Source organism: Balaenoptera ricei, chromosome 19 (genome assembly GCF_028023285.1).
Source record: "Balaenoptera ricei isolate mBalRic1 chromosome 19, mBalRic1.hap2, whole genome shotgun sequence".
In the NCBI taxonomy this organism is placed as follows: Eukaryota; Metazoa; Chordata; class Mammalia; order Artiodactyla; family Balaenopteridae; genus Balaenoptera; species Balaenoptera ricei.
The window spans coordinates 2627118-2652289 of record NC_082657.1 but is presented as its reverse complement, the minus strand read 5'-3'; the positions used below and the strand labels follow the sequence as shown (position 1 = coordinate 2652289).

General features: G+C 61.0%; 1 protein-coding gene across 2 annotated transcripts; it reads right to left on the bottom strand.

Moving 5' to 3' along the window:
• Window positions 1-58: 58 nt before the first annotated feature.
• Window positions 59-24092, bottom strand: ZNF787 (zinc finger protein 787). Of its 2 annotated transcripts, none has more exons than XM_059904454.1 (3): window positions 23934-24092; window positions 9692-9780; window positions 59-1865 (listed from the first exon to the last, which is right to left on the bottom strand). In XM_059904454.1, exons 2-3 carry the CDS (start codon window positions 9768-9770, stop codon window positions 793-795), a joined length of 1152 nt encoding a protein of 383 aa, XP_059760437.1. In that variant the 5' UTR covers window positions 9771-9780; window positions 23934-24092; the 3' UTR covers window positions 59-792. The 2 variants fall into 2 exon arrangements, with proteins under 2 accessions (XP_059760437.1, XP_059760439.1); XM_059904456.1 differs by lacking the exon at window positions 23934-24092 and adding an exon at window positions 8268-8365 and having other exon boundaries at window positions 9692-9782.
• Window positions 24093-25172: the final 1080 nt, after the last annotated feature.

Sequence of the window (25172 nt, the reverse complement as noted above, 5' to 3'; positions counted from 1 at the left end):
GCAACTGCCCGGTGCGGAGCCCTCCGTTTACCCGAACTCAAGAACCACGCACAGCAGGGACAATTGGATAGTGCGATTTATTGCCCCCCCGCACCCCTCCTCCAACCGTGCCCAGGCCCGGGATGAGACGGGAACCCATTTTCTGCGGGGTGCGCCTGGGACAGCGGCTAGTTCCGCTTCAGCACTTCTCTGCTACCCCAGATCCAGGAGGGGGAGGAAGGGCTAGGGCGAGGAAAAAGGATGGGACCCGCGAAGGAGAAGAGAGAAAATAATAGGTAGGCGGGGTCAGGAAGGGGATATGATTATAAAGAAAATTCTAAAGGGAAAAGGACCCCTCTTTCCCTTCCCTCTCTGGGGCCCCTCCGAATGGAAAGGTCTCAATGCTCGCCATCTTCTCAACACCCCCCGTTGGTGGGGGAAGAGAAAGAGGGAAAATGGTCTTTCGCTCGTGGGTTTTGTCGTATCTTGGTCTCTCTAGTTCTCACACAACGTCTTGATTCGGGCTCGGCCGAGAACCTACAAGCATCAGGCCAGGCCGAGGGCCGGGAACCTACAAGCATCAGGCCAGGCCGAGGGCCGGGCGCGGGGAAGGGCCGGGCGGCCCGGTGGGCGTCCCCAGCGCCCCGCCTCAGGCCCGCCGCACCTCTCGGGCCGCACAGGCCGCGGGAGGGGAGGGGATAGAGCGCGCTGCCGGTCCGGGGCAGCCCTCTGTCCGTTTCTCCCCGGGTCTCTGGGTCCTGCGCCGTCGTCCCCGCCAAGCCCGAGGGGCCCTGCCCCCCCGGGCCCCCGCCCCTACCGGCCCTCCCCGCCGCGGCACTCGCTGCACCGCCCGCCCGCCGCCTCGTCGTCGTCATCGTCGTCGTCCTCCCCACCTGCCCGGTAGTAGCTCTGTCCGCAGCGGCTGCAGACGGAGGGCGCGCCCACGGCGTGGACCTTCTTGTGTCTCCGCAGCGCCGCGCCCTGCACGAAGCCCTCGCCGCACTCCACGCAGATGTGCGCGGGCTCCTCGCCCCCAGCCGCCCCGAGCCCGTCCCCGTGCTGGGCGCGCTGGTGGGCCAGGAGCCCGGCCCCGTGCCCGAAGCCCTTCCCGCACTCCACGCACACGTACGGCTTGGGGGCCGGGGCGCGCCGCGAGCGGGGTCCCGGCGCCTTGGTCCCCGTGCCCGCCATGGCTGCGGCCGCCGCGGCCCCCTCGCCCGGCGCGCCCACCACGATGATGCCCTCGCCGTCGCCCACCGGGATGGCGATCTCGCCGTCCGCCGCCGCCGCCTCCTCGGGTGCCTTGGCCCGGCGCACGCTGGCCGCCAGCACCTTGGCCGCCACGCCAGGCCCCGACAGCTCCGGGTGCAGCCGCAGGTGGCGCGCCAGGCTCTTGGGCTGGCTGAAGCCGCGGCCGCAGCGCGGGCACACGAAGGGCTTGAGGCCGCTGTGCGAGCGCCGGTGCTTAGCCAGGCTCTTACTCTGCGTGAAGCTGCGGCCGCAGTCGGGGCAGGCGTAGGGCTTCTCGCCCGTGTGGATGCGCTGGTGCTGCATGAGGTTGGAGCTCCAGCTGAAGCGCTTGCCGCACTCGGAGCAGGCGTAGGGCTTCTCGCCCGTGTGGATGCGCCGGTGCTGCACCAGGTGCGAGCTCTGCGAGAAGGTCTTGCCGCAGTCGCTGCAGGCGTTGGGCCGCTCGCCCGTGTGCGTGCGCTGGTGCCGCGTCAGCTTGGACCAGTGGCTGAAGCTCTTGCCGCACTCATTGCAGATGTAGGGGGCGGGCGGCCGCGGCCGGGGCGGGGGACCAGCCGGGGGCGCCGACTGGGGCGGGGACAGCTTGGTTGGGGGCCAGCTGGGGACGTCGTCGTCATCCATGATGAGGATGTCCACTGGAAGGCAAGAGGGGTGAGGAGGGAGTCAGAGAGCCCACGTGCGAGGGCGGCCTGCGGCCCCTCCACCTGCTGCTCTGCGTGCCCCCGGGAACCTCGCTCACTCGTGCGCCCTCCCAGGCTTCCCTGTAACGGGGGCGGTGGCAGAACCTCCCTCAGAGGGCGACTGGGCCCTGCCGGTGCGGAGCCCTCCTCACGGACCTGGCCCTAGGCAGACGTCCCTCCCATCAGTCCCCTTCCCCTCACCCCTCCTAGTGTCTGTCCTCAGGGCATCGAACACGCCCTGGCATTTTACTGAACATTCATTACCCATCCCTTAGGACTTTTCCTTCCTTCACGGCCATTTCCCCCGCATCTAGAACAATGCCCGGGGCTTAGTAGGGACGCCAGAAATGTCTGCTAAAGGAAACAACAGAAACCAACGGGGGTAAGGGATGGAGGTCTAGGGAAGGCTCCTAGTAAAGAATGCCTCCCGAAGCCCAGGCCTCAGGCTGGGGGCCAGCAGAGCGCGGCCCTGCCAGACCGGAAGGCAGCCGCAGCGCCGTTTCCACCTTTGCCCAGGGACAAGGGCTTGCAGCACCCTGTGGGTGTACAAGCGGGAAATGATGGTGTCACATCTGGGCTCTCGGAAGACAATCCTGGCTGCAGGTGGAGAAGAGAGAAGAGGAAGGGGTCACCAGACTGGTTAATGGGATCACAGGCCAGCACGGAAGTCCTGACCCTCCATTAACTGGGAGTGCAACCTCCAAACACTGCAGCCTCTATTACAGACTTCCTCACCCTGGTCCCTGGGTTTGTGGGTACTGTATGCCCAGTGCAAACAATAAAGGAGCGTGGGGCCTTGGTCCTGGCCTCTGCAAACTGAGGACACCACCACGGGCCGTCTGCCCAACAAAGCCTCTAATACAATTGCGCCCCGCCTGGCCTGAGCGGCTGGCCTCCCGGGAGAGATGAGAGCCTGCCCCCTCCCCGCAGCCTGCCCAGCTCTACGAGACTGTTCTGTGTGCACCCTTGGCGACATTTGCCTTCCCTGTCCGGCTTGGGTCTGAGTTACAGAATGGAGGTGGGGCAGGTGCTCAAGCCCGGACTCCTGCCTGGGTTCCGGCCTCGCTCCCTGGGGCACGGCCCCGCCCCCTGATCACAGCCCCGCCCGCCCGTCCGCCTCTGGCCCCGCCCCGGCCCCGCCCCCAGGTGCACCGCGAAGGTGTCTTTCAAAGGTGAATCCCATTATAACCTACCGAACATTGTTTTCCCTCTCCCTCTCACTAGCCTGCAAGCCCATAAGGACAGCGGCCGGATCCCTGTGTTCCAGCACCTGGCCGGGAACAAAGTGCTCCAACTGCCCTGGAAGATGAACCACCGCCCAAGGCTACACGGCCTGGGAGCGGCAAAGCAGTATCTGCACGGGTAGTCTGGGTTCCAAGACCGCCTGTACAGGAAAGGGCACTGGGACATAGAATCATATATGGAGCAGGAAAAAAAAAAATCCAGGTAGGAAGTCTGGGCCGGGTGGGGGCCGCTTTTCAAGAGATGACACGGGACCCACTTTGGTGTCAACATAAATCAAGAAGTGGCATCATGGGGATTCCCTGGCCGTCCAGTGGTTAGGACTCCACGCTTTCACTGCCATGGGCCCCAGCTCGATCCCTGGTTAGGGAACTAAGATCCCGCAAGCCACCAGGCACAGCCAAAAAAAAGAAAAAGAAATAGAGTCATAAGCACATTATGTGGAGATACTCGAGAATAAAAAACTGAACCTTGGGGAGCTGTCTGCCTCTGAGCAGTGTGTCCGGGCAGCAGGGGTGGGCTGGGCTGGGCTGGAAAGGAGACTTGCTCTTTGCGGGAACTGAGCCGCACCACCTGACCCATCGCAAGTATTCTGTACTCCCTTGATTGAAATAAACGTCTTGTTTTCAAAGTTGTCAAGAAAGTTTAACGATACACCACCTGACTCAGCGATGAAGAGTATTTACAATCACGATGACAGGAACTGAACACAGCCCATCTGAACTTGTGAAACACCTGTAACTCAATCCTGGGCCCTGGATGCGGGTGGGGGCGGGGCGGTGGTGAGGGGCCGACCACCCGTCCAGGTCCAGAAACGGGGAAAGAAGGCCTGAGAAGCCGGCTGGGCAGTGAGGTGCGTGCCGCGGGCGCAGGCTTTCGCTGTAGCCTTGGGCTACGTGACTCTTCTCTTCTCTCGCTGCTGCGTTCCATTTACCCCACACACTACTTTTTAAGCAGGTGTTAAGCTGTTAAATGGAAGAGGGTCTAATCACTTGGGGAGGCGGGGTTCTCTCTCAACCTTCGGATTCCTGGTCCCCCCCGCGAGTGGGTGCAGGGACCAGCGCTTTCCAAGCAGCGGGCGGCTCTCACGCACACCAGAGTCTGAGTCTGCACCCCTCCGGGTCAGGCTGGAAGTCAGCGGCTTCCCTCTGGGCCACCCTCCTCATGGGGCAACTTCCCTGCCGCACAAACGTCATCTTCAAAAGGATGCAAGAACTCCCGGAAAGAGGAGAGGACGGTGACCAGCACAAAGGGCTCACTCAATAAAAAGGACAGAAATGACGAGCGATCGCCATTCCCGGAAGGGAAGGGGAGGGGGTGGCCCAGGCCCCAGGTCCCGTCATCCCACAGCAACTGTCACTGTCCTTCTCTCGCTGAAGGGGGGCTCAGCTCCGGCTCCTGCGCTCTGGGCCCAGGCGGCGGGGGGGGGGGGGGGGGGGGGCGGGGGGGGAGGGGGGGGGTCCTGCCGCCCACGCAGCTTCCCGCCCCAGGGTGGATCCTCCTGAGCAGACCTTCTGGGGAAGCGCAGGACCTGCGGCTTTACCGGATGTTAACCTTTTCCCCCTAAAACACACGACATGCAGAGAGCCCGCAAACGGAATGCAGAGCTGACCACAATCAATGCAGAAAGACAAATGCCCCGTCAAGATACAGGTCTGGGCCACCCACCGGGAGCCCCTCCGTGCCCTGCCCAAGCTCACCCCCTCTCAACCCCAAATATAACCACCATCCTGACCTGTGCAGTAATCGTTCCCTTGCATGTCTGCACGGCTGTCACCCAAGTGCAACATCCCAGACACTACAGTTTGGTCTGTTACTTTTTACTTCAGTATGTCTTTAAGTCTCCTGTAAGACACGACTTCCCCCATCTCTTGCTCTTCCTTACGATTTTCCTTTTGAAGAACCAGAGCCCTACGGCCGGTTGCACCCTTGCTGACGGCATGCTCCCAGCCCCCTGCATCTGCTGCCAGTTCGCAGCTGGCTCACCCAGCCGCGCCGGCCCCTGAAGTCATTCTGAAGGTGCAATCCTGTTCTTTCACTGAAGGCACCCGATATCTCGTGTTTCTCTTTCTGTGATATCAAGGGCCACCGATGCTCAACGCTTAGGTCTGCTGATCCGTCAAGGGGTGCAAAATGGGGCTGTCCTGTGGTTTCTCCTGCGTTTAGGAGCTGGAGTTGTTTTTAGAGACTCTACATCATCTGTTGGTTGGTACCCAGTGGTAAATTTCATGTGGTTGTGGCGGGAGGAATCTCATTTCCCCTTACCTGCCCAGTTTTCCAGGTTACGAACTGGTTCCCTACCATCCTCCAAGGCAACCATGTAGTCTTTCCTTTCTTAACATCATTAGGAGATCACAGATTTAAATACATCTGGTGGGCTGCACCGCCTGCCATCTTCAGCGCGTGGGAGCCTCAAGTGAGCTCCGAGTCCTTTGGACAGGACCCAGGTGGTCTTTGACAGATTCTCTGCCATCCAGCCTAACAAGGGGCTACAGGTTCATCCATACTTCCCACCCCAGACCGGCAACCGGCCGTTTCTCCAAGGGACTCTGGTTTCTTTTGGTGGGAAACAGTTTCAAAACCAAAATGTGGAAATGATCTTTGCTTTTTCTTTTTTTTTTTTTTTAAGATAAAACTCCTGTGACTTCTAACTGATACTTCCCATACAAATTCAGGCCAAAAGGCTTCTGTGCGGTCTTTTCTGGGACATCTGCATCTCTGGTCCTCACTAGGGGAGGAGAGGACTTGACTAGCCTGTAACTGCTTATTTGCTGAACCCGCATCACACAGCTTCAAGATAAGCATTCTAACTTGGTTAGAATCACCACCGCCACTGGCAAGTACCATTCCTGAGAAATCAGGTGAACTATTCCTGTTCCCCTCACTGATTTCACAGCCAGACCTCCACCGCCTGAGCCCTCGTTGAGCCTGCCCTGGCTCACCGCCCATCTCTCTAGCCACAGTGGCTGCCCGAGGCTCACTTGCCCGCAGATTCCTCGGGAAGGCCCCACGAGAACCCTATTTGCTCAGCTCCTGCTGGTTGAGGCCATCTGCGCCCTTCAAACGTGGAAGTCAGTTTTCCTGAATATGATCCTTGGCTCTACCTTTTCTTCCCCTGAGAATCATAAATATTACTCCATTTTCTCCTGGCACAAAGCATTGCTGACAAAGTCTGACAGCAATCCCATCTACTTTGCCTTGTAAGTCATTTGCTCTTTTTGCCTAGATGCCCCAAAGGATTTGCTTCTTCCTTTAAAGCCTAGTGACTTGAATAGAATATGTCTTGTTCATCCGAGTTGATATTCTCAGATCTGTGATTTGCTCCTTCAATACCTAACTTTTACATTTCAGGAATGTTTTCTGGACTCGTAGTTTTTACCATTATCTGCCTTTGGATTTCTTCTTCAAAGGGCTTTCTTTACCTAACTTCAGTACCTGGTTTTTTTTTTTTTACTCTGCCTTAATCTTTACTCATTTCTTTTTGATTTTAAAATGTCCCTCTTTTTCACCTTCAATTTTCCTTAAGGAGCAATGTGTTATTTTTATTCAGTCTCGAATTCCTCCTACTTCATTTTGAAGTTAATTTGACTCCATTTCTAATTCTCCGCTGAGCTCTGCCCCCTGCGCGGAGCTGCTCTGCTCTTGCACTCCCAGGGGCCGCCACCTCCTGGCCGCTCTGAACAATCCTGACCTGCCTGCAGGTGGATCTCTGACCACCCTCCCCGTCTGTGGAGATACTATTTGCCCCTCTTATTTTTTATTCTAATAGCTTCCTGGGGGGTGGGAGCAAGAGCACCGAACTCAACGTTTTCCAGTTTCGCTCATTTTTGTGGTCAGTTTCCCTGAACTTCTGGGACGCTACGTTCTGGACAGCGTTTCTGGCCGGGCAGGGCACTTTACCTGGGTAAAGGAAGCCATGGGCCCCAGCGGCCCCGCGCTCCCCACTCCTGGTCTGGACAGAACCCCTCCAACTTCAGTTGCTGGCCTCAGTGTGACCACCCCAAAGTCCTCCAGTGAACCCCCGAGGGCTACCTGGGGCGTCCTCCCCTCCCGCCCCTGCTAACACCACGCTGGCCTGTCCCCATCCAGCTGTATTTTGGAGCTTTGCACCTAAGGTGTGCTGCCAGTGTGACCAGGGAACATGGGTTTTGCCCACAGGCAGCTGCTGTGTTTTTACGTGGGTCTTCTGTCATCTGGCTCAGACGTGGCATTTGCGGTGAGCTCTGCGGGGTAATTCTGGAGGGCACTGAGACGTGAGAGGCGGGCCTGACAGCGGGAGGCCGGGACCCTGTCCCTGGTGGGTGATTTCCAACACACCCGCTGAAGACTCTTTCCCGCCTCAGAATTGGGATGTCTCTTTATTATTCACTTTTGGACGGCTTCTCTGTCTGAACACCCTGTAGCTAAGGCCCCAGGCCGAGGCAGGACAGCTCTCGCACCTGCGGGCGGTGGGCCGGGGTCAGTGCGCCAGTGAGGCGGCGCAACGGACTCTGGCTGCAGCCTACGGACAGTCCAGGCCCCCAGCCCCCTTCCACGGGCTCCCGGCTGCCTCACCCTGAGCGGTGGCCTGGCCTCTCCCCGCCCAGCACCCTCTGGTCAGCACCCCAAGCTCGAAGGGAGAGGAGCCCATGAGAGGGCCTGCCCGAGGTGGCTGGCCTCGAGCTCGGGGCACACAGGCAGCGCTCACAGCCCTGCTCACGGACCCCTCGTCCCGACGCACCAGGGAGATAGCCGACGGGGGCTGCCGCCAGGCCGAGGCTGCAGCTCCTGCGTCCAGACATCAGCCGGGGGGGCCTCAGGGCAGGGGTCCGCCACTGTCCCCCCACAGGAGGCTGCCACAGAGGCAGGACCCAATAGGGCAGGCCCGGAGCCAGGGGACGCGCGGCAGCGTGGAGGCAGCCAGGCCACACGGCTACAAGCTGAGCGAAGGGGTGCCACGCGGCTGGGGGCACCACACGGGGAGGGGCCGGAGCAGACTTGCAACAGACTCCGGTGGGGGGCTGGGTCGGGGACAGCAGGCCGGACAAAGGGGATACGAGAACCCACTTGTGCTTTGTAGAGGTTTCCTCAAGAGAATGAGTTAGTGGACGGGGTGTAAAATTAAAACCACCTTACTTCAAGGCAAACATGCATTTTGGAGACAGCTGGGGACACCTTCACACACTGGGCAACGCTTCGTCAGGTGAGATGAGCGTTTGTTATTGCTGGAGAATCTGTAGGTGAAATGATACAATATCTGGGATTTTCTTTAAAATTCTCCAGAAGAAAAAGCAGGCACAAACGGGAAAAGACCGCAAAGTACTGCTCACCGCTAAGGCTAGGCAGTGGGAAGTGCAATCACCACACTATCGACGTTGGAAATTTCCAGCATGAAACTGACTGTAAAATTAATTCTAAAAACGCTAAAAGACAGGGAAAGGAGGAAGGGGCAGGCCCAGCAGCATGAAACGGGGAAGGATGGGCCGTGCGCCCTCCTGCTGGGTGGTGGAGGGTCTGCGCCCCACGCGCCATGTGCCCTGAAATCTGTTTCCTCCTGTGTAACCACGGCTGCCCGGAGCCAGCCCAAGGAGCTTCCCTCACCCCTCAGTGGATCTTAGAACTAGATCAGGCGAAGGGGCTCGAGTGCTTTACGCAATCTATCCCCAGCCCGCCCAGGCCCTCGTAACCTCTCTTGGACGACTACGACACGCTGGCACCGGGATCACGACCTCAGAGCCTGTTCTATAAATAACGTGGTCGCGCCCATTCACTTCCACGCTGCAGGGGCACAAGGCCTACAGAGCCGAAAACACCTCCCCTCTGGCCCCTCGCAGCAAGAAATGCTGGCTGACCCCGTCCAAGACGCACGAGGACGTGATGCCCGCACGAAGACGCATCAAAAGCAGCATGAAAAAGAGCTCATACTTTATTTCTCAGGTGCCCTGCATGAAAGCCCCTGGAAACGGGGAGTACATCTTCACCAGAGGGCAAGGGGTGAGGCCGTGAAGGGGCCAGCGGGGCCAGGTGGGGTCTCAGCAAGCAAAGCCTAATCCCCGAGGGCTCCAAGATGAGTTCTATTCAACCCCAAAAACGCTTTGTCAAACAAAATATGTGGCCAATATTTAAAGAGTGGCAGATAAAACCCAGAAAGATACAAGCCCCATAAGAACCCAGACACCCAGCTGCCCCCCAGGACGGTCACTGGCCCTGCTCTGCGAGCCTGCCGCTCTCCGCACTTCACAGTTTGTCCCCAGCTCTCCACGTCCTTGGCCCACTGGTACGTGGGCCTGCCACCCTGGTCTAAAGAGCATCCCGCCCGGGGGGGACCGAGGGGCCACCTGGAAACGGTGCCGAGCACCCAGCGAGGGGAGAGGGCAGCCCCCAGGGGCTCCCAGCTGGGAGGGAACTCGGAGACCCCACACAGGCCCGGGAGGCGGCCTGGCCGAGCCCCCGGAGGATGGTGAGCCCCGAGCCACGGGAGGGGAAGGGGAGACAAAGGAAGTGAGGGTCCAGGGAAGGGCGAGGGACCAGCTGGGAAGAACTCCCCAAGGCCGCCTCACCTGGGTTCTCATGGCTGGCCATCTGCTGGTCCTCGGAATCCAATGGCCCCGGAGACCACGCCTCTTCCCGCAGCTCCATGTCTGGGTCCCTGTTAGAAGGGGACGAGACGGAGAACAGAGTTTACAGGATGCCAGACTGCACGGAGGGCCCCGGGGTGGGGGGACAGGTGCTGTGTGGACTCTGAGCGCCCAGCTCAGGCCCAGCACACAGGAGGTGCATGGCAGTGGGGACCTAAGGGCCGAGGGAGAGACGGCCCTCTGCTCCCCCACTGGACAGGGGGCCGGCCCGAGGCCACACGCAACCTGGGTGAGGAGGAAGTGCTCCGGCTGCGACCCCCGGCCGGGGCTACCATCCCAGCTCCACCGCTGACCAGCTGGGGCCGGGGCAAGAGACGCCTTCCACCCCCCGCTCGGTTTCCTCACCAGGAAGATGGAGGACGGCCCGACACATGGGCCGTGAAGTCTACACGAGACAAGTACAGACGGAGCTCTCACCCCAAGCAAGGGAACCCTAAATCCACTCCAGGCCAGGGTCCATCCCACCAATCAAGGCCAGAAGGGCTCCCCTGCCAGGCCCATCCTAAGGTCTCTCCCTGCACCAGGATGAGGCGAACCCCACTGAGACGTGACAGTGTGTGACAGGGAGACAGGTGACGCGGGCACTGAGCGTCTGAGCAGCTCACAGTCTGAGGTCTGCTTCCAGACATGGGCCAGCCAAGCAAGACTCCACACCAGGCCTGGACACGGCGACGATGGACCCTCCAGGGACCTGCACGGGAGGAGCGCCGGCCGCTCTGGTCCCCGCCCCTGGCCACCACTCGCCCTAACCCTGGACGTTTCCTATGAATGGCATCACACAGCACGTGGCCTCTGGCGTCTGGCTTCTCTCGCTGAGTGGCACGCTCTCAAGGCTCACCCACGGAGCAGCGCGTCAAAATTTCCTTCCTTTTCACGGCTGAGTAATGCTCCCCTGCAGGGACAGACCACGTGTTGTGTGTTTCTCTGTTCTTTGGGTGACAGACAGAGCCTGGGTGTTTCCCCTTTGGCTACAGTGAGCACAGCTGCTGTGGACACTGGCGTGCACGTCCTTCACATACTTGTGTGGCCTGCCTCCAGAGCCCACACTTCCACTCCCCGCCGCTGCCCGGGGCAATGCCACGCGGCAGAGCCTGGCCCTTGGGGCGCACGGCTCAGCCTTCCTCCCCTCCCCGCTCTGGCCCCTGCAGGGTGGGCAGGGCAGGAGCCGCCAGGCCTGGGCTCCAGGCGGCGCAGAGGTGCGGGGCCGGCAGGGGTCTGCCTGCGTCTTGGACTCAGTGTGCAGGGCGGGGAGGCGTGGGCAGGCACCCAGCCCCGGGCAGCGGAGCCTGGTACTGGGGCCACGGCATTCCGGTCCCCTCTGGGCCCTGCTCCTTGGTGTGACATCCCTCCCCAGCAGGACGTTGGCAGGCAGGCAGGACTTCTGACAAGAAGGGGCACACCGACTGGGACCCGGGGCGGCGCCTCGGCTCCTCCTCTCGTGTTCAGGCCCCTTCAGGTCCAAACCAAGGCCCGTCTGTCTGCACGCACGCAGCTCAGAGAACCTCTCCCCACACGGTCCTTCTGTCCCCCATTCCAGTTGGGGGAACTGGCATCTGGGAACGGGGCCATCCAGCCCCAAGCATCACACACCCTGCCACAACAAGCCTGACCCATTTCTCTTGAATCCCCCCAGTAACAAGGGGCTCACCACCATCCAGGCACTGAAAGGAGCCCGTTCCATGGCCCGCCCCTCAGTAACCTCTGCTGACATCTGCCGGGAGCTCAAAGAACCGGCCTGTTTAGTTAAGGAATAAACACACGCGCCTGTGCCGAGGGGGTCGCTCACAAGCCCCCAGGCACTGTTCTCAGTGGTTGATGCAACCCTCTGGGCAGGTGTGACCGTCACCCCCAGGCGTGAGGATACCGAGGCAGGGGCGGCAGAGCCAGAACGTGAAGGCAGACCGTCCCGGCTCCAAGTCTGTGCCCAGAACCAGCGGAGCTGCCGCTCAGGGTCTGGGCCTGGCTCTCCCGAGCGCTCACTCGCGGAGTCCTGAGACCAGGAGACGGGCAGTTAACCGGAGAGGCCAGGAGGGAAGGCGGGCCCGGGTCCCCCAGTCAGACGCAGCCCTGCATTAACCTGCGCCCACGCGCCCCACGTGACCACCACCCCCAGGCCAGGGCACAGAGGTGGAGGCGCCCAGGAGCAGAGGAGGGACGCAGGCCGCGTGGCTCACCCGCTCCGCCGTCCTGACGCTCAACAAATGGTCACAAGGACTCTAAGAGCAGCGGCGCAATCCAAGGGCAAGACAAGCCAGGAGGCCAGGGAGGAAGAGGCCACTCATAGGGGCCTGTCGGGGCCTGGGCCACCTCTGGGCGGGGCTGCCCAAGCACCCCCCCGGACCCAGCAGTGAGCAGACCGTCGGGACGCGAAGAGGGGGACACCCACCAAGCACGCGAGAATTGCCGAAATCTGACGGGAAGGTGGGAGCCTGAACCTGGCAGCTCACGGGAATGGAGCCAGTGGCGGGAGGTGAGGCCGGTGGTGAGGCGGACAAGCTCTGGTTGGAGGCCAAGGCGGGGGCCGGGCGGCCCCGTCAGGAGGCCCAGGGCCCTGGAAGCACCTGTGGGAGTGAGCATGCAGAGTGGGGAGCGGACAGGAGGGGGTCCCCAAGAAAACGCACAGAGGATTCCCTGAGCCAGTTCTCGTGCCCTGCACGTCATCACAACCCCTGCCTGCTGCACGGCCCTCGGCCCAGCCCCAGCCTCTCCCTCTGCACGGCGGGGCGGGGAGGGGTCGATGACAAAACCAAGGCAGCTTCCGCCACCGTATCTGAGCCCATCTGCATCTGGGCCTGACAAGAAAATAAGGCTAAGGCAGGAGTGTTAGCGGCTCCACAGGCTGGGGGTGTGCTGTGCGCATCTCCCGAGACACTGATGTAATTAACCCTCTTCTCCCCACCTGTCCCGGCCAAGCCCCTCCCCCACTGGAGAACACTGTGGTAAACAGGCTGCGGCCCCTGCCTCATGGGGAGGTCCCTGCCAGTCCAGCACACAGAAAACCAATGAGCACAGGAAAGAAAAGGTGACTTCAGACAATGCAAGTGCCACGACACACACAGAGGGGCTGGGAGGGGCCGCTCCCCAGGGAGGGGGCCCCAGGAGCAGGCCTGAACAAGCAGCGTGGAGGGACAGGGATGCAGGCAGCAGGGACAGTGGGTGCAAAGGCCCGGGGGCAGCAAGGAGGCTGCAAGGAAGGGCGGGCAGATTCTCCTACAGGGCCTGGAAGGCCAGGCGGAGGCCTGGGGAACCGTGTGAAATGCAGGGTCTCTCCAAGGGGGGGCACCATGACAACACCTGTTTCACAGACGGGGAGACTGAGGCTCACGGACGTCGCGGGGCCAGATCCCGGGTCCCTTGCAACAACAGCAGGGAGCACCTGGACAGCAGCCAGGAGTTACTGAGCGCTGGTGGCTGCGGCGACTCCCAGGACCCTGGCAGCCGGGGGACAAGGGAGGACACTGCCCTGCCTCCCTCCCCCCAGGCCCACGGCCTCGCTGCAGGCCACGGGGCGGGGTATGTACCCGGCCTGCAGGGCCCTGCCAAGACCCCCCGGGGGCCCCACGACAGCGCCAGGCACAGACGTGTGCTGCCAACGGGCGGGTGACAGCCCGATAAACAGAGCAGAGGCTCGAGGGACGGAAGGCAGTGCACCCCAAACCCGACCCCCACGACCATCCCCTTCTAGGACCCACTGCAGGAAGTGGTGAGACCCACACCGGTAGGACAGACTGGTCCTCGGACCCATCGGGCCCCAGCGCCTAGCGGGCCGAGAGCCGGGTACAACACGCACGATCCGGGTGACGAGGGCCCCGTCAGGTGATGCCGCTGCGGAGCTCACGGCCCTGCCCGGGGAAGCCCACTTCATAAGCTAATCTGCGGGGAAAACCCAAACCTCGGAAACTGTTTCCTGCAGGGAAGAAAAAAGTCTGCCACAGCAAGATTTAGAACAGGGTAAGAACCGGAAAGAACCCGCCAGCCCCGTGGTGGGAGAAAGTGTAACAAGTAGATCACAGACCATGGGAAGCAGGTCTACGGAGATCTCACAGGCTCCGAAACAACACTGTAAAGTGGCCGCCCCCCCCCGCCCCCCCAGCCAATAACAGGAAGAGCCATCTTAACATTTTCTTCTCCTTTACCTTCATCTTCTCAATTTTTTTTACCATTTTTTAATGGGTAATTACTTGTGTAACAAGGGGAAAAGACTAAAAGTTGGCTTTTTTCTGATGACCACAAGGACTATGTATCACAACAGGGAAATCAGGGGGTGCCGGGGATAGAGAAGTGCGCGGGCCCTCGGATCACAGGGAAACGTGACAACTGCTCGGCTGGCGGGCGTGCCAGTCGGGGCAGCCGCTGTGAAGAGAGCCTGGCAGGTCCTGATAATGATGAAGCCACCGTGTGACCCCAGGATCCCACTCCTAAGTGTTATTCACAGCAGTGCTGTGCGTGGCAGCCAACAAGGGGTGACAACGCCAAGGCCCGGGGAAGCAGCCAGCACACAAGGCCACGCAGAGCACGGCTCCGGCATGTGAACCGTCCGGGCCGAGATAAGCGGCTGCCAGCCTGGGGGTGGGATGGGGAGGGACCGCGCACTGGCACGGGGTTTTTTTGGAGTGATGAAAACGTTCTGGAATCAGACAGTGGTGATGGTTGCACAACTCTGTGAGTATATTAAAAACCACTAAATCGTACACTTTACGAGGGCGAACTTTCCAATGTGTGACTTATATCTCAATTAAAAAGTAAAAAGACCTAACAATTCGCATGGGGCCCTCTGATTCAAACCCCGGCAACAAAAGAAACACATAAGAGAAAGAAAAGGAAGAGAGGCCAAGGGCTCGGGGGCTGCGGAGGTGGCACGGACAGAGGCCGCTCCTCTGTGGCTTCTGGGTCGAAACTCGTTTGCCAGGCGGTTATCATGTGCTGCCACTGGAACAATCGCGTCTAAGTCAATAAAGCAGGGACTTCCCGGCCTCGAGCGTCCACCTCAGGCCAGCTTCCTGCAGCGACAAGGCCTGGGCTGGCCTCCATCCTCCCTCCAGGGAACCCACAGGCTCTGGGGGAAGGGACGGAGGACAGGGAGGTGTCGGGCGGCCAGCCCCGCACCAGAAATTTCCCTGCAGCCAGAGGTGCTGACTGAGCACCGGGAGCCACGCTGCCCAGAACAAGGCAGCGAGGGAACCAACACCCCGATTTCCACGGTGGGAAGAGCCGGCAGGGAAGTGAGGCTAGCCATGGAGGGGAACGGGCTGCTCTTGAACCAGGACGTGAGATGCAGAACTTCCAACCTGATAGGCTGCTTTGCCACGCTGATGACCCCGAGTTCAGGGCAGTCGGAAAACAGCAGGTGCAAGAAGGACGCTCTGAACCCACCTTCTCCCCTGAAGGCAGGAGGTACGTGAAAGTGCCCTCCCGGCACCAGGAAGAAACATCCCGAGAGAGATGTGCTAAAATGACCTTCCTTCCTGCGTCCCCCCGGGTCCCGCGGTTACTCCCCACCACGGCACCTGCTCACCCTGGTGTATGAGAAGCACTCCGGCGATTTTCTCGTGAAGGCTCCCAAGCTCACGGAAATACAATTCGTATGCTTTTCTCCTGTTAATCCGCCTTAGTCAGTCCAGCCGGAAGCCCTAGGAGGGCAGAGGAAAATCCTATGCCCCCTACAGACTGCAAAAGGCCCCTCCATGGGCCAGACTGGAGCCAAGATGGGATAACGTAAGGGAGGATCCGTACACAGTGACCCTCCTGGAAGCTGCCCTCCAACAAAGAACGGTTCTCACGGGGTTTAAATGGTCACATGTTAACTGGTATGTAGGTGTCAACATATACCCTCAACATCGCCTCTTGGTCTGTAAGCCCTCAAACGTTTACTCTCTGGCTTGTTACGGAGAGTTTGCCAACCCAGATGCAAAGGAACGAGGGATGCCGGGATTTAGGGGAAAGCGTCCCAGGCCGAGCAGACACAGAGCAAAGGCCTGGCGGGGACAGGATAGGTGGGCCTGAGGGAGGCTGAGCCTGGGATGGCGGAATGGAGGGCGGGAAGGGGCAGGTGGGGTGCCTGCAGGGGCCACAGCAGGGCTGCCAGTGGTGAGGGAGCCCCGCGCATGGGGGTCAATACTCTGTGGTCGCCGCCCTGAGACTACTGCTAATCTTACCTCGGGATCCGTGTTTTGCACAGGAAGTCCTACGGGGGCCTGGGCAGGAGCCAGGCCTGCATCCCCGAGGGCAACCCTGTACCTGGGGGAGCGCGACACGAAATACCAAATTAAAAACACCCTGACAGGCTGAGAGACCTTGGAAGAAAAGGAAAAGCTTTTTTCTTGCTTTTTGCCCAAGGGGCTCACCTCTTCACTTCATGCCAGGCCCTGAAAACGACGGAGCCAGCCCTGCCCCGGGGTAGCAGATGAGGCACTAGAGGCAGAGGGGCCAGAGCAGGGCCGTGCAGGCCCAGCCAGGCGTCTGCATGGTACTCCAGACACGGCAGGAAGCCCTGATCGGGCAGAACTTTACTACGAGGACCTCGAAAGATGCAGGTTCTCTCGCTGACTTCTGGGGGGTTGGCAGGGGCTCCCACTGGCGCTGCTGGTCAGGGGTGCCTGGCGCAGGGCACACCTGGGGACTCGGGGACAGTCCGCTCTGCATTTCGGTTTCAGCCCTGAGCAGAGGGAGGTTACACCACCTACCAGGGAGACTGAAAACCAGCCACGGGGTGAGAACACCCCGGCATCTCTCTGTCTCCGCGGAAAAGGCCCCGGCGGCGGCGCTGCCCTGGCTCCCGGCACGGAGGCTGGAGCCTGGTGCCTCGGCCGCTCCGCTCTGTGGCCCTGCACGTGCGGCTCAGCCTCTCTGGGCCTCGGCTGCCGCCCCCGTGCAACAGGGACCAGCAGGTTCCCCTGGAGCTGAGTGAGAGGCTCAGGAAGCGCGCGCCGGGGGACCAGCGATCCTGGTGGAGAGCCGCGGGCCTTCACTAAACCGGCATACCCAGGTCCCCCTGCCCCGTCCAGCCAGCCACTCGTGCGCTCACCCACTCGAGCAGCAGCTGGGGCCTCTTGCCCTGATCCGGGGGGTTGGGGTCCTGCCCCAGGGCCTCAGAGGGCAGCGGGGGAAGCTGCAGCCCCTTCCCGTGCGGAGCTGAGGGCCTCGGCAGCCCCTACGCCAGCTGCTCTCAGGACCCGGGCGGCTCCCTGGGGGAGAAGGGGCAATTCCCGCAGCCAGCCTGGCTGTGGACTCTGATGGCTCCGGAGGCCGAAAGCCGAAAGCAGTGGGTCCTACGCTCCCCCGGCCCCCCAAACGCTCAACAGTACCGGCCCAGCCTCACCCTGCTCGGACCCCCGCTCTGCAGGACCCCCGCTCTGCAGAGACGAAGACACGCCCCCGCTGGGGCCTTGAGCGATTCAATTAGCGCGCGAGCTGACGAGGCCCCGCTGGCTATGAAGTGCAAGACAAATTATCGTTATTATTGTTGTTATTAGATCCCGCCCACCTCCTCTGGATGCCTGCCCACCAATTACCCCGCTCTTTCTTCTGCTGCCAATCTCACCTCGCCCTCCTCCCCCAGCTCTGCTCGCCGGCTCCCCCACCCCTCTCACCACCCTCCTCTCCCAACGCCCATCCCCGGGGGCCGGCACTCCTGCCCAACGCCCCTCCAGAGTCCACTCCCCACACCACGGACCAATTCATCTTTTCAAGGCACTCAGTTCAAATAAGCAACAAAAAACGGGCAAAGGATCAGAAGAGAGGTTTCTCCAAAGACAGCACGCTGGTAAGTACGTGAAAAGATGCTCAACATCATCAGCCCTCAGGGAAACGCTCATCAAAACCACAGAGAGACCCCACTGTACACCCACTGGGACAGACATAATAAAAACAGAAAACACAAGTGTTGGCGAGGGTGTGGAGAAGTTGGAACCCTCGTGCACTGCTGCTGAGACTGTGAAATGGTGCAGCCACTGTGGAAAAGAGACCAGCAGCTCCGCAAAAGGTTAAACACAGAATTACAGTATAATCCAGCAACTCCACTTCTGGCCACGTACCCAAGAGAAATGAAAAGACGTCCGCCTCAAAATGTATACACACGTGTTCACAGAAGCATAAATCACAACAGCCAGAAAGTGGAGACAACCCAAACCCCCATCACCGGGTGAATGGACGCACAAACGTGGTCCATCTGTAGCTGGAGTATTACTCAGCCAGGAAAAGGAAGCACTGACCAGTGCCGCGTCACACATGGACCTCGGCAGACACAGACCACGTGGTGTGTGATTCCACTCACGTGAAAAGTCCAGGACAGGCAAATCCAGTCAGAACACAGACCAGTGGTTCTCAGAGGCTCCAGGCTGGGGGACGGGAGTGGGTACACAGCCTTTTCGGGGATGATGAGAAAGTCCTAAAATCAGCGTGGTGATGGTTGCACATCCCTGTGAATACGTTAACTGTATACTTTAAGTGAACTGTACAACATGGGAATTACATCACAATGAAACTGTTACTTTTTTTTTTTAAGGTAGCTCAGTTCACATCACTCCCCTGCCCGAACCACCTCCAACACGTGCCCGCTGCACTCAGTCCAAAATCCAGACTCCTCCGCAGGTCCCGCAGGGCCCCGTCGGCCCCAGTCACCCTTGCAAACTCACTTCCTCCTCCAGCCCCTCACTCCCACCTCCCGCCCAGGCCTCCTCTTTCCCTCCAGAGGGCCCGGCCCAGTCCTCCACCTGCCTGGTCCCTTCTCACCTTGCAAGGCTCTGCTCAAATGTCAAATCCCTAGCCCAACAAGCCCCGCCCACATCCCAGCACAGGGCCGACTTCCCTCCGTGGCCACCAGCACCCACCACAGTTTGGGATGGCCCTCCTCATCTCCGGCGTCCGCTCCTGCGCACGCCAGCTCCCTGCAGGCGAGTGGGCTGGAGCTCTCAGCCCACTGACTCAACAGGGCCGCCTCGGACCCTCAGCCCCTCTTCAGCCCTCCCTGGATGGTAGGTGCCCCCCAGTACCCCCAGGGCTACAGGCACACCCCTCCATCTCCCATCCAGCTCCTTCCTCACTTCCCTTTTCTGGGGGCGTCTTCACCCCTCACTACAGGCCTGAAGACCCGGTCTGTTCCCTCCTCTGCATCTGCCTGGGCCACCCGGGCCCCCAAGGTGGTCCGAGGGCCCTCCCCACGTCAGACCTGTGGTTTGAATGTTGGGGGAATGTCTCTGTGATGCCATCAGGATCTTGTACCCCTTTTTTGGTGGTAACTGTCCGTGCTTCCTCCATGGATTGACCACTTAGATGTTTTCTGTCTGGTCTGGGGCCAGCTGGGCAGACCACTATTCCCTACAAGGATTCCAGCGTGTTTAGACACACAGGATTGAGCGAGGCCCTTAGGCTCCCGCTCCAGTTTCCTTCTGCCTCTCTGCTTCCTCCCCCTTTCCTTCAATTAGGCTGCCTCCTGGTAAGTCTATTACACTGCTTTATTTCTCCCACCTGGCCTCTCTCAGGTCCTTTGAAGCCCTCCCCAGGGGCCGAGCAGGGCCGAGCTGGCTCAGAAAAGAGTGAGCTCAGGGTAGACACGCACAGCCCCAGTCACCACTCCCCACCTGCTCCACGAGAGACAGAAGTTTCTGGAACTCCTAGAATCCTGACCTACTGTTACGGCCGCAGGCCCACCCAGGAGTAGTGGGGAGCACTGCAGCCTCTGCCCCGTCCCAGCCACCGGCCACCACCCAGCGTTTCTAGAGCTTCCGAAACATTCGTGACCACTCCTGATTCTTAAATGTTGGTGAGTGACTGAAAATTGTTTAAACAAACAAAATACTTATCAGGACAAAAACAAAAAAACAAAAAACAGAACTGCACCTACGGGGCATCTCATGTTCTGTCAGCCCTCAATCAGGCCAACGGGCCAGACTCCCCATCCTCCGGGTGAGCGTGGGCTCTCCCAACCTGGCCATCTGCGCGATCTGCCCGGTGCTTCCTTCCACCTTGCCCACCCGCCTTCCCCCTGTAGATCTGCTACCAGAGCCCAGCAAAAACAGCACCTCCCCCGGAAACCCTTCCCAGACTTCGCCCTTCCCTCAGCTCAGCTGTCCCCTCTTATCAAATAAGACCAGCTCACAGGACTTCCCTGGTGGCGCAGTGGTTAAGAATCTGCCTGCCACTGCAGGGGACACAGGTTCGAGCCCTGGTCCGGGAAGATCCCACATGCCGCGGAGCAACTAAGCCTGTGCGTGACAACTACTGAACCTGCACTCTAGAGCCCGCGAGCCACAACTACTGAGCCCATGTGGCACAACTACTGAAGCCCGCGCTCTGCAACAAGAGAAGCCGCCACAATGAGAAGCCCGCGCACCACAACGAAGAGTAACCTCCGCTCACCGCAACTAGAGAAAGCCCGCGTGCAGCAACAAAGACCCAATGCAGCCAAAAATAAATAATTAAAAAAAAAAAAAAAAAAAAAGGCCAGCTCGCATTCATCAAGCACAGGCTCCACACTGCAGACCGCGCACAGGGCGCAGGAGGAACGTAATCTTGACCCCCACACCACCAAGAGACGAGAGGCCGTCCTCTCTGGGCAGGAGGGCAGGCTGCCAGGGTCGGGATCGGCCTCACCACCCACCAGCCTAGGGCAGGTGCTTCACCCCGTGCCTCCTCTTCGTGGGCTTGGCGTCAAGATCAAACGAGATGACGCGCTCCACAAGGAGCCAGGCGCCCAGTACCGCCTAGTAAGTGTGAACCAGGAGTCTAAAGCCCGGTTCAGACAAGTTCACTGGCTGACCCAACGCCACAGAGCCACAGGGCAGGAGGGCCAAGATGAAACCAGTGGGCCAGACTCCAAGGCACTTCTTCCCCTTCCACCGAGGACAGGGGCACCTGCTCCCCTTATTTCCACGATTACAGACGCGGCCTACGTCCCTGGGAGGATCTTCCCGGCCTGCTCACCCCTGCGTGTCCCCCACGCAGCCCCGGGGGACCCTGCACACAGAGCCCCAGGGAGCCACAACTTGCTGGCCGGGCTGACCCTGAGCCTCAAGCCTGGGGCCACGTCTGATGCGTCTCTGGGTCCCCAGCAACGTTCATTACCAGGCTGCCCACACAGGACTCCCCATTCGGCATGAGAGATGCCAGAGTTCTGCGAGCCCAGAGACCAGGCAGCCAGAGCCAGGGAAAGCCCGCCAAGGCGGGCCCAGGAGCAGCCCAGGGCCCTGCCCACCAGCCCCTCACCCCAAGCTCAGCTGGCTGGCTGCGCAGTGCGGGGAGGCGACGGCTCTGTCCGCTCCTCCGAGGGGGCTGCTGAGCCTACCAGCGTGACGCCCGAACGCCCCCACCTGCCCCCTAGGCTAGCGAGGCCTCCCGACACCTGCGCCTCAGCATGCGCTGCCCGGGTTCTCACCACCTGTGAACGGCACACCTGAAATGAGGGGCTGGGTCTCAGAGTGCCCTGAGGCAGCGGCCCCGCCTGTACGAATCTTCACGATAGCTGCCCCACCGCAAGGGGATCCCCGAGTCCCCAAACCAACTACTGACACCTAAGAGACCTCCTTCAGAACAGCCTTTGTCTCCCCCAGGCCCCAAGCGTGGCCGAAAGAAAGAAGCTGACACAGGCGGCGGCATCATGGGAAAGGGCCAGGCTCGGGATTCACACAGACCCATGCTCCGGTGCTGCTGTGGCGCCTGGGGCTCAGTCCCCCCCAGAGTGGCATGACCACCCCATCCCAGGGCCTCCAAGGGCTCAGGACAGTGAGTACCGGGCGCAGGGCCAGCCGCCTGCCTAGGGCTCAGCCAGAGTGTCGTCAGATCTGCAGTGTCTCCACCAGGAGGCCAGGGCCAGAGCTGAGTCCCTGGGGGCAGTGCCCGGCACGTGCCTCGGCAGGCAGGAGACCTCAAGCAGCACTGCGGGCCAGCCAGCCAGGGTTAGGGGGCCATGCGCCGCATCTGAGCACAGGTGCCCCGAGAGCTGCGTGCCCAGGAGTGACCACCAAAGAGCACAGGGCACCCAGGCAGTCGCTGGAGGCCGTGGGGCACGAGTACCTCTGCCTGCCCAGAACTCACCATCCTCCTCCCCGGAGTCCCAGAGTCCTCTTGGCCAATTCCCCTGTCTTTCAAGACTCGGAACACGCCACTTCCCCAGACATCCTTCCCTGACCAGAATGCCCTCCCTCTGGGTTCCTCTAGCTCCCAGGGCTATCCTGGCAAATCCCCGAGCTTCCGTGCACGTGCCTCCCCCGCAGGGCTCTGAGCTGCTCCAGGACAGGAAGTGCTGCCCAGCCAAGTGACCCTCCTCTCCCACCCCCCCCCCCGCAGAGCACTGCACCAGGACCACCGCTGTGTCCAAGGGCCCAGCACAGGGCGGGGCCTGGGCAGCAGCCTTGATGGACCAGGCTTATCCAGCGAACGGTCGACTGTGCTCTCCATCTTAAGGGACTGAAGAGGAAACTGAGCCTGGGAAAGGGGAAGTGGCATGTCCAAGGTCACAGGGCTGGAACAGACGGAGCCCGAGCCTGGCCTAGGAATGCCTGGCCCCAGAGGACTGTCCACACGCTTTACACCCACTTCTATGAGATCTGCTTTGGCTCTAAAAGGAAAGCATTAAGAACCTTCCTGCCAAAATCAATACTATTATTATCATCCCTGTTTTACTCAAGTAGAAACTGAGAAATTACTTGTGCCGTAAGGTCACAAAGGTGATGAACGGTGAAGCTGGGACTTGAACCCAGGTCAGTCTGACCCCAGAGCCCTGGGCTAACACGCTGCAGTGCTGCTCCTGGGCCCGGCGTGGCGCTAAACCCTCCCTGTTCTCTAGCTCTGCTGGGTGGTGGTCAGACCTGGATGACTTCCAGGAGGAAAAGGGCTAATACAAGAGATAACATTAGAAGGAATCTGATCTCAATGTTCTCTGTGGCTGAGGCAGGAAGACCAAAGGAGGCTGCAGCAGAGACAGGTAGGTGAATGCCAGCTGCCATTTAGCCAAGGAGGCTTACAGTCTTAAGAGAGGAGATAAGCCAAGATCAACAGCAACTGTGCTTCCCCAGAAGCGAGGCCAGACCCAGCTCCTAGCTGGATCCTCAGCACTGCCCAACGCAGGGCCGGGCACCAGGAACCACACGGAAAACCCAAACCAAGTCAGTCCTTTCCTAAAACGCTGACTGCCCCTCTGGATTGGGCTGGGTGCGGTGTCTTCCCTGGCTCAGCCCCCTGGATGAGGACGGGGGCGGAGAGGGGAAGAGAGGGGAACGGACCTCTGTCCAGGTCTCTACCCGCTCCCTCAGGGACCCTGTTCATCTCCCTGTCCTTGGTGTCAAGCATTGGTAACGGCTCTGGAACAGCCTCTGTCCACACTCGCTGTGGCTCACTTTTCCGACTGATCACGCCATCCCAAGCTTGCCCGACCCCGCGGGACCGAGGGGCACTCATTTCCACGAACTGGGGTGTCCCCCTTTATGGCCGAGGCCGGGAGCTGGGGTTCAGGGGCGCGGTTCGGCGCCCGGGAGGCCTCGGGATGGCCATCGGGCCCGGCCACCGTCCTTGCCCTGCCCCGCGGGCCACGCGGTGCCTGACCTTGGCCCATCACTTCCCCTCTGGCGCACGAGCTTCCTGCCCGCCGCCCGCGCAGGGGCGAATGAATGAGCCTCCCGCCGGCCGGAATGCCCATAATTATCGGCCGGATCAAAGGCCGCACGCAGCCCGCCCGGGGCGACAACGGGACCGGGTTCCTTTGAAAGGGGGAAGGAATGGGGGCAGGCCAGGGGCCACGACGGGCCCCCCGGGGCCGCCGTTTCCGGTCAGGCAGGGTGGGCCCGCGCGGGCTTCTCCCCCACCGGGGCCTCAACTTCCCCCGGGAGTCGCCACCGCTTCCGGCCACGACCAGCCGGGAAGGCTAGTGAGGACGCGTTCGCCCGAGCCTCCGGCCCGGCGCGCGCTCCCGCCTCGGGCGCGCTCCCGGGAGCGGCGCACGCGCACTCCCCAGGCGCGTTCCCCGCAGCCCCTCCCGGTGCCCCCGCCCCGCCCCGCGTCACCGGCCGCGCGCCCACTCACGCCCCCCCAGCGGCGCGCACGCGCACTCGCCCGCCCAGTCGCGCTCGCCTCCCGCCTCCCCGCCCGCCCCCCCGGCCGCAGCCCGGCGCCCTGAGGCGCGCGCCCACCCGGCCCCAGGCGCATGCCCCCCGCCCCCGCGCCCTCCCCTCACCTCCTCGGTCCCGGGGCCGCCGCGCCGCACTCCTCCTCCTCTCTCCTCCCTCGCGGATGGTGGCAGCGGCGGCAGCGGCGACTCAGACCCTGGGGTCAGGGGGACGGGCGCCCAGGCCGGAAGTGACCTTCCTGGCCGCTTCCGCCCGCGCCGCTCCCCCCTCCCCTTCCCACCCCACCTCCAGCCTCCACCCCGTCCTCGCCGCTCTAGGAAGGCGAGCCCGGCGACCCCCTAGCTGCCGCCCCCCCCCCCAGCTCTATGGTGCGGAGCGGGCGCCCCAGGGAGCCACTTCCGGATGCGTCTAGGACAAGGGTCCTCCGTCCACGCTCTATGGCGCCGCGCTCTGAGGGGCTTCGGGCCCCGCCCCCTTCCAGGACAGGAGGCCCGGGCTCGGCCCGTTAGGCGGAGACTTCCGGGTGTCTAGGGAGGTGCCCCCCGCCCCCACGCCGGGCTCTCGCGCCTGCGCATTCGACTCCCGGCGCTAGCCCCGGACGGGAGGCGTCGGGGAGGACGGCAGCTAGGGCGGCTCATGCCACCCCTGGTCCTCCTGTCGTCTCTATCGTTGTAACCCCTTCCCTGCCGACGCCGCTCTCAGCGGCTGGAGCCCGCCTGCCCGGAGGGGTCACTCGTCTGCCACCCTGGTCCTTTCTTGACTGGACTGAGCGCTTCAGGCGCCGCCCGGCGTCGATGTCCATCTCTCGAGCCTGTGTCCTCCTTTCTAAAGTAGCATTGCGCGCCTGCCTCCGAGGGCTTTTAGATACATTAAGTGCTATTGAGTACCCAGTCCTGTTTTGCAGATACGAGGAACAGAGAGATCAAGGCTCTTGGCGAAAGTCACACAACCGAGGATGCAGAGCCTGGGCTCGAACTCGTGGAGTCTGGCTCCAAATTCTTGCATTGACCCGTGCCTGTGCAAAGTGCCTCCTGTCACAGAATATTTTTTTAAATTAATTTTTGCTGGAGTATAGTTGCTTTACAATGTTGTGTTAGTTTGTGCTGTACCGCAAAGTGAATCAGCTATACGTATACATATATCCCCTCTTTTTTGGATTTCCTTCCCATTTAGGTCACCACAGAGCATTGAGTAGAGTTCCCTGAGCTATACAGTAGGTTCTCGTTAGTTATCTATTTCATACCTAGTATCAGTAGTGTATCTGTCACAGAATATTGATCATAGCAGCTAGGGATCCACCTCCCCTCTTGTGAGGAGGGCGCTTTGTAAGCTTAGTTAGCTGTTTC

Coding starts and splice junctions, on each gene's coding strand:
- ZNF787 (XM_059904454.1), bottom strand. CDS start 9,770: ATGGAGCTGCGGGAAGAGGCGTGGTCTCCGGGGCCATTGGATTCCGAG. Junction 1,866..9,691: donor GGCCAGCCATGAGAACCCAG/GTGAGGCGGCCT, acceptor CTTGCCTTCCAG/TGGACATCCTCATCATGGAT.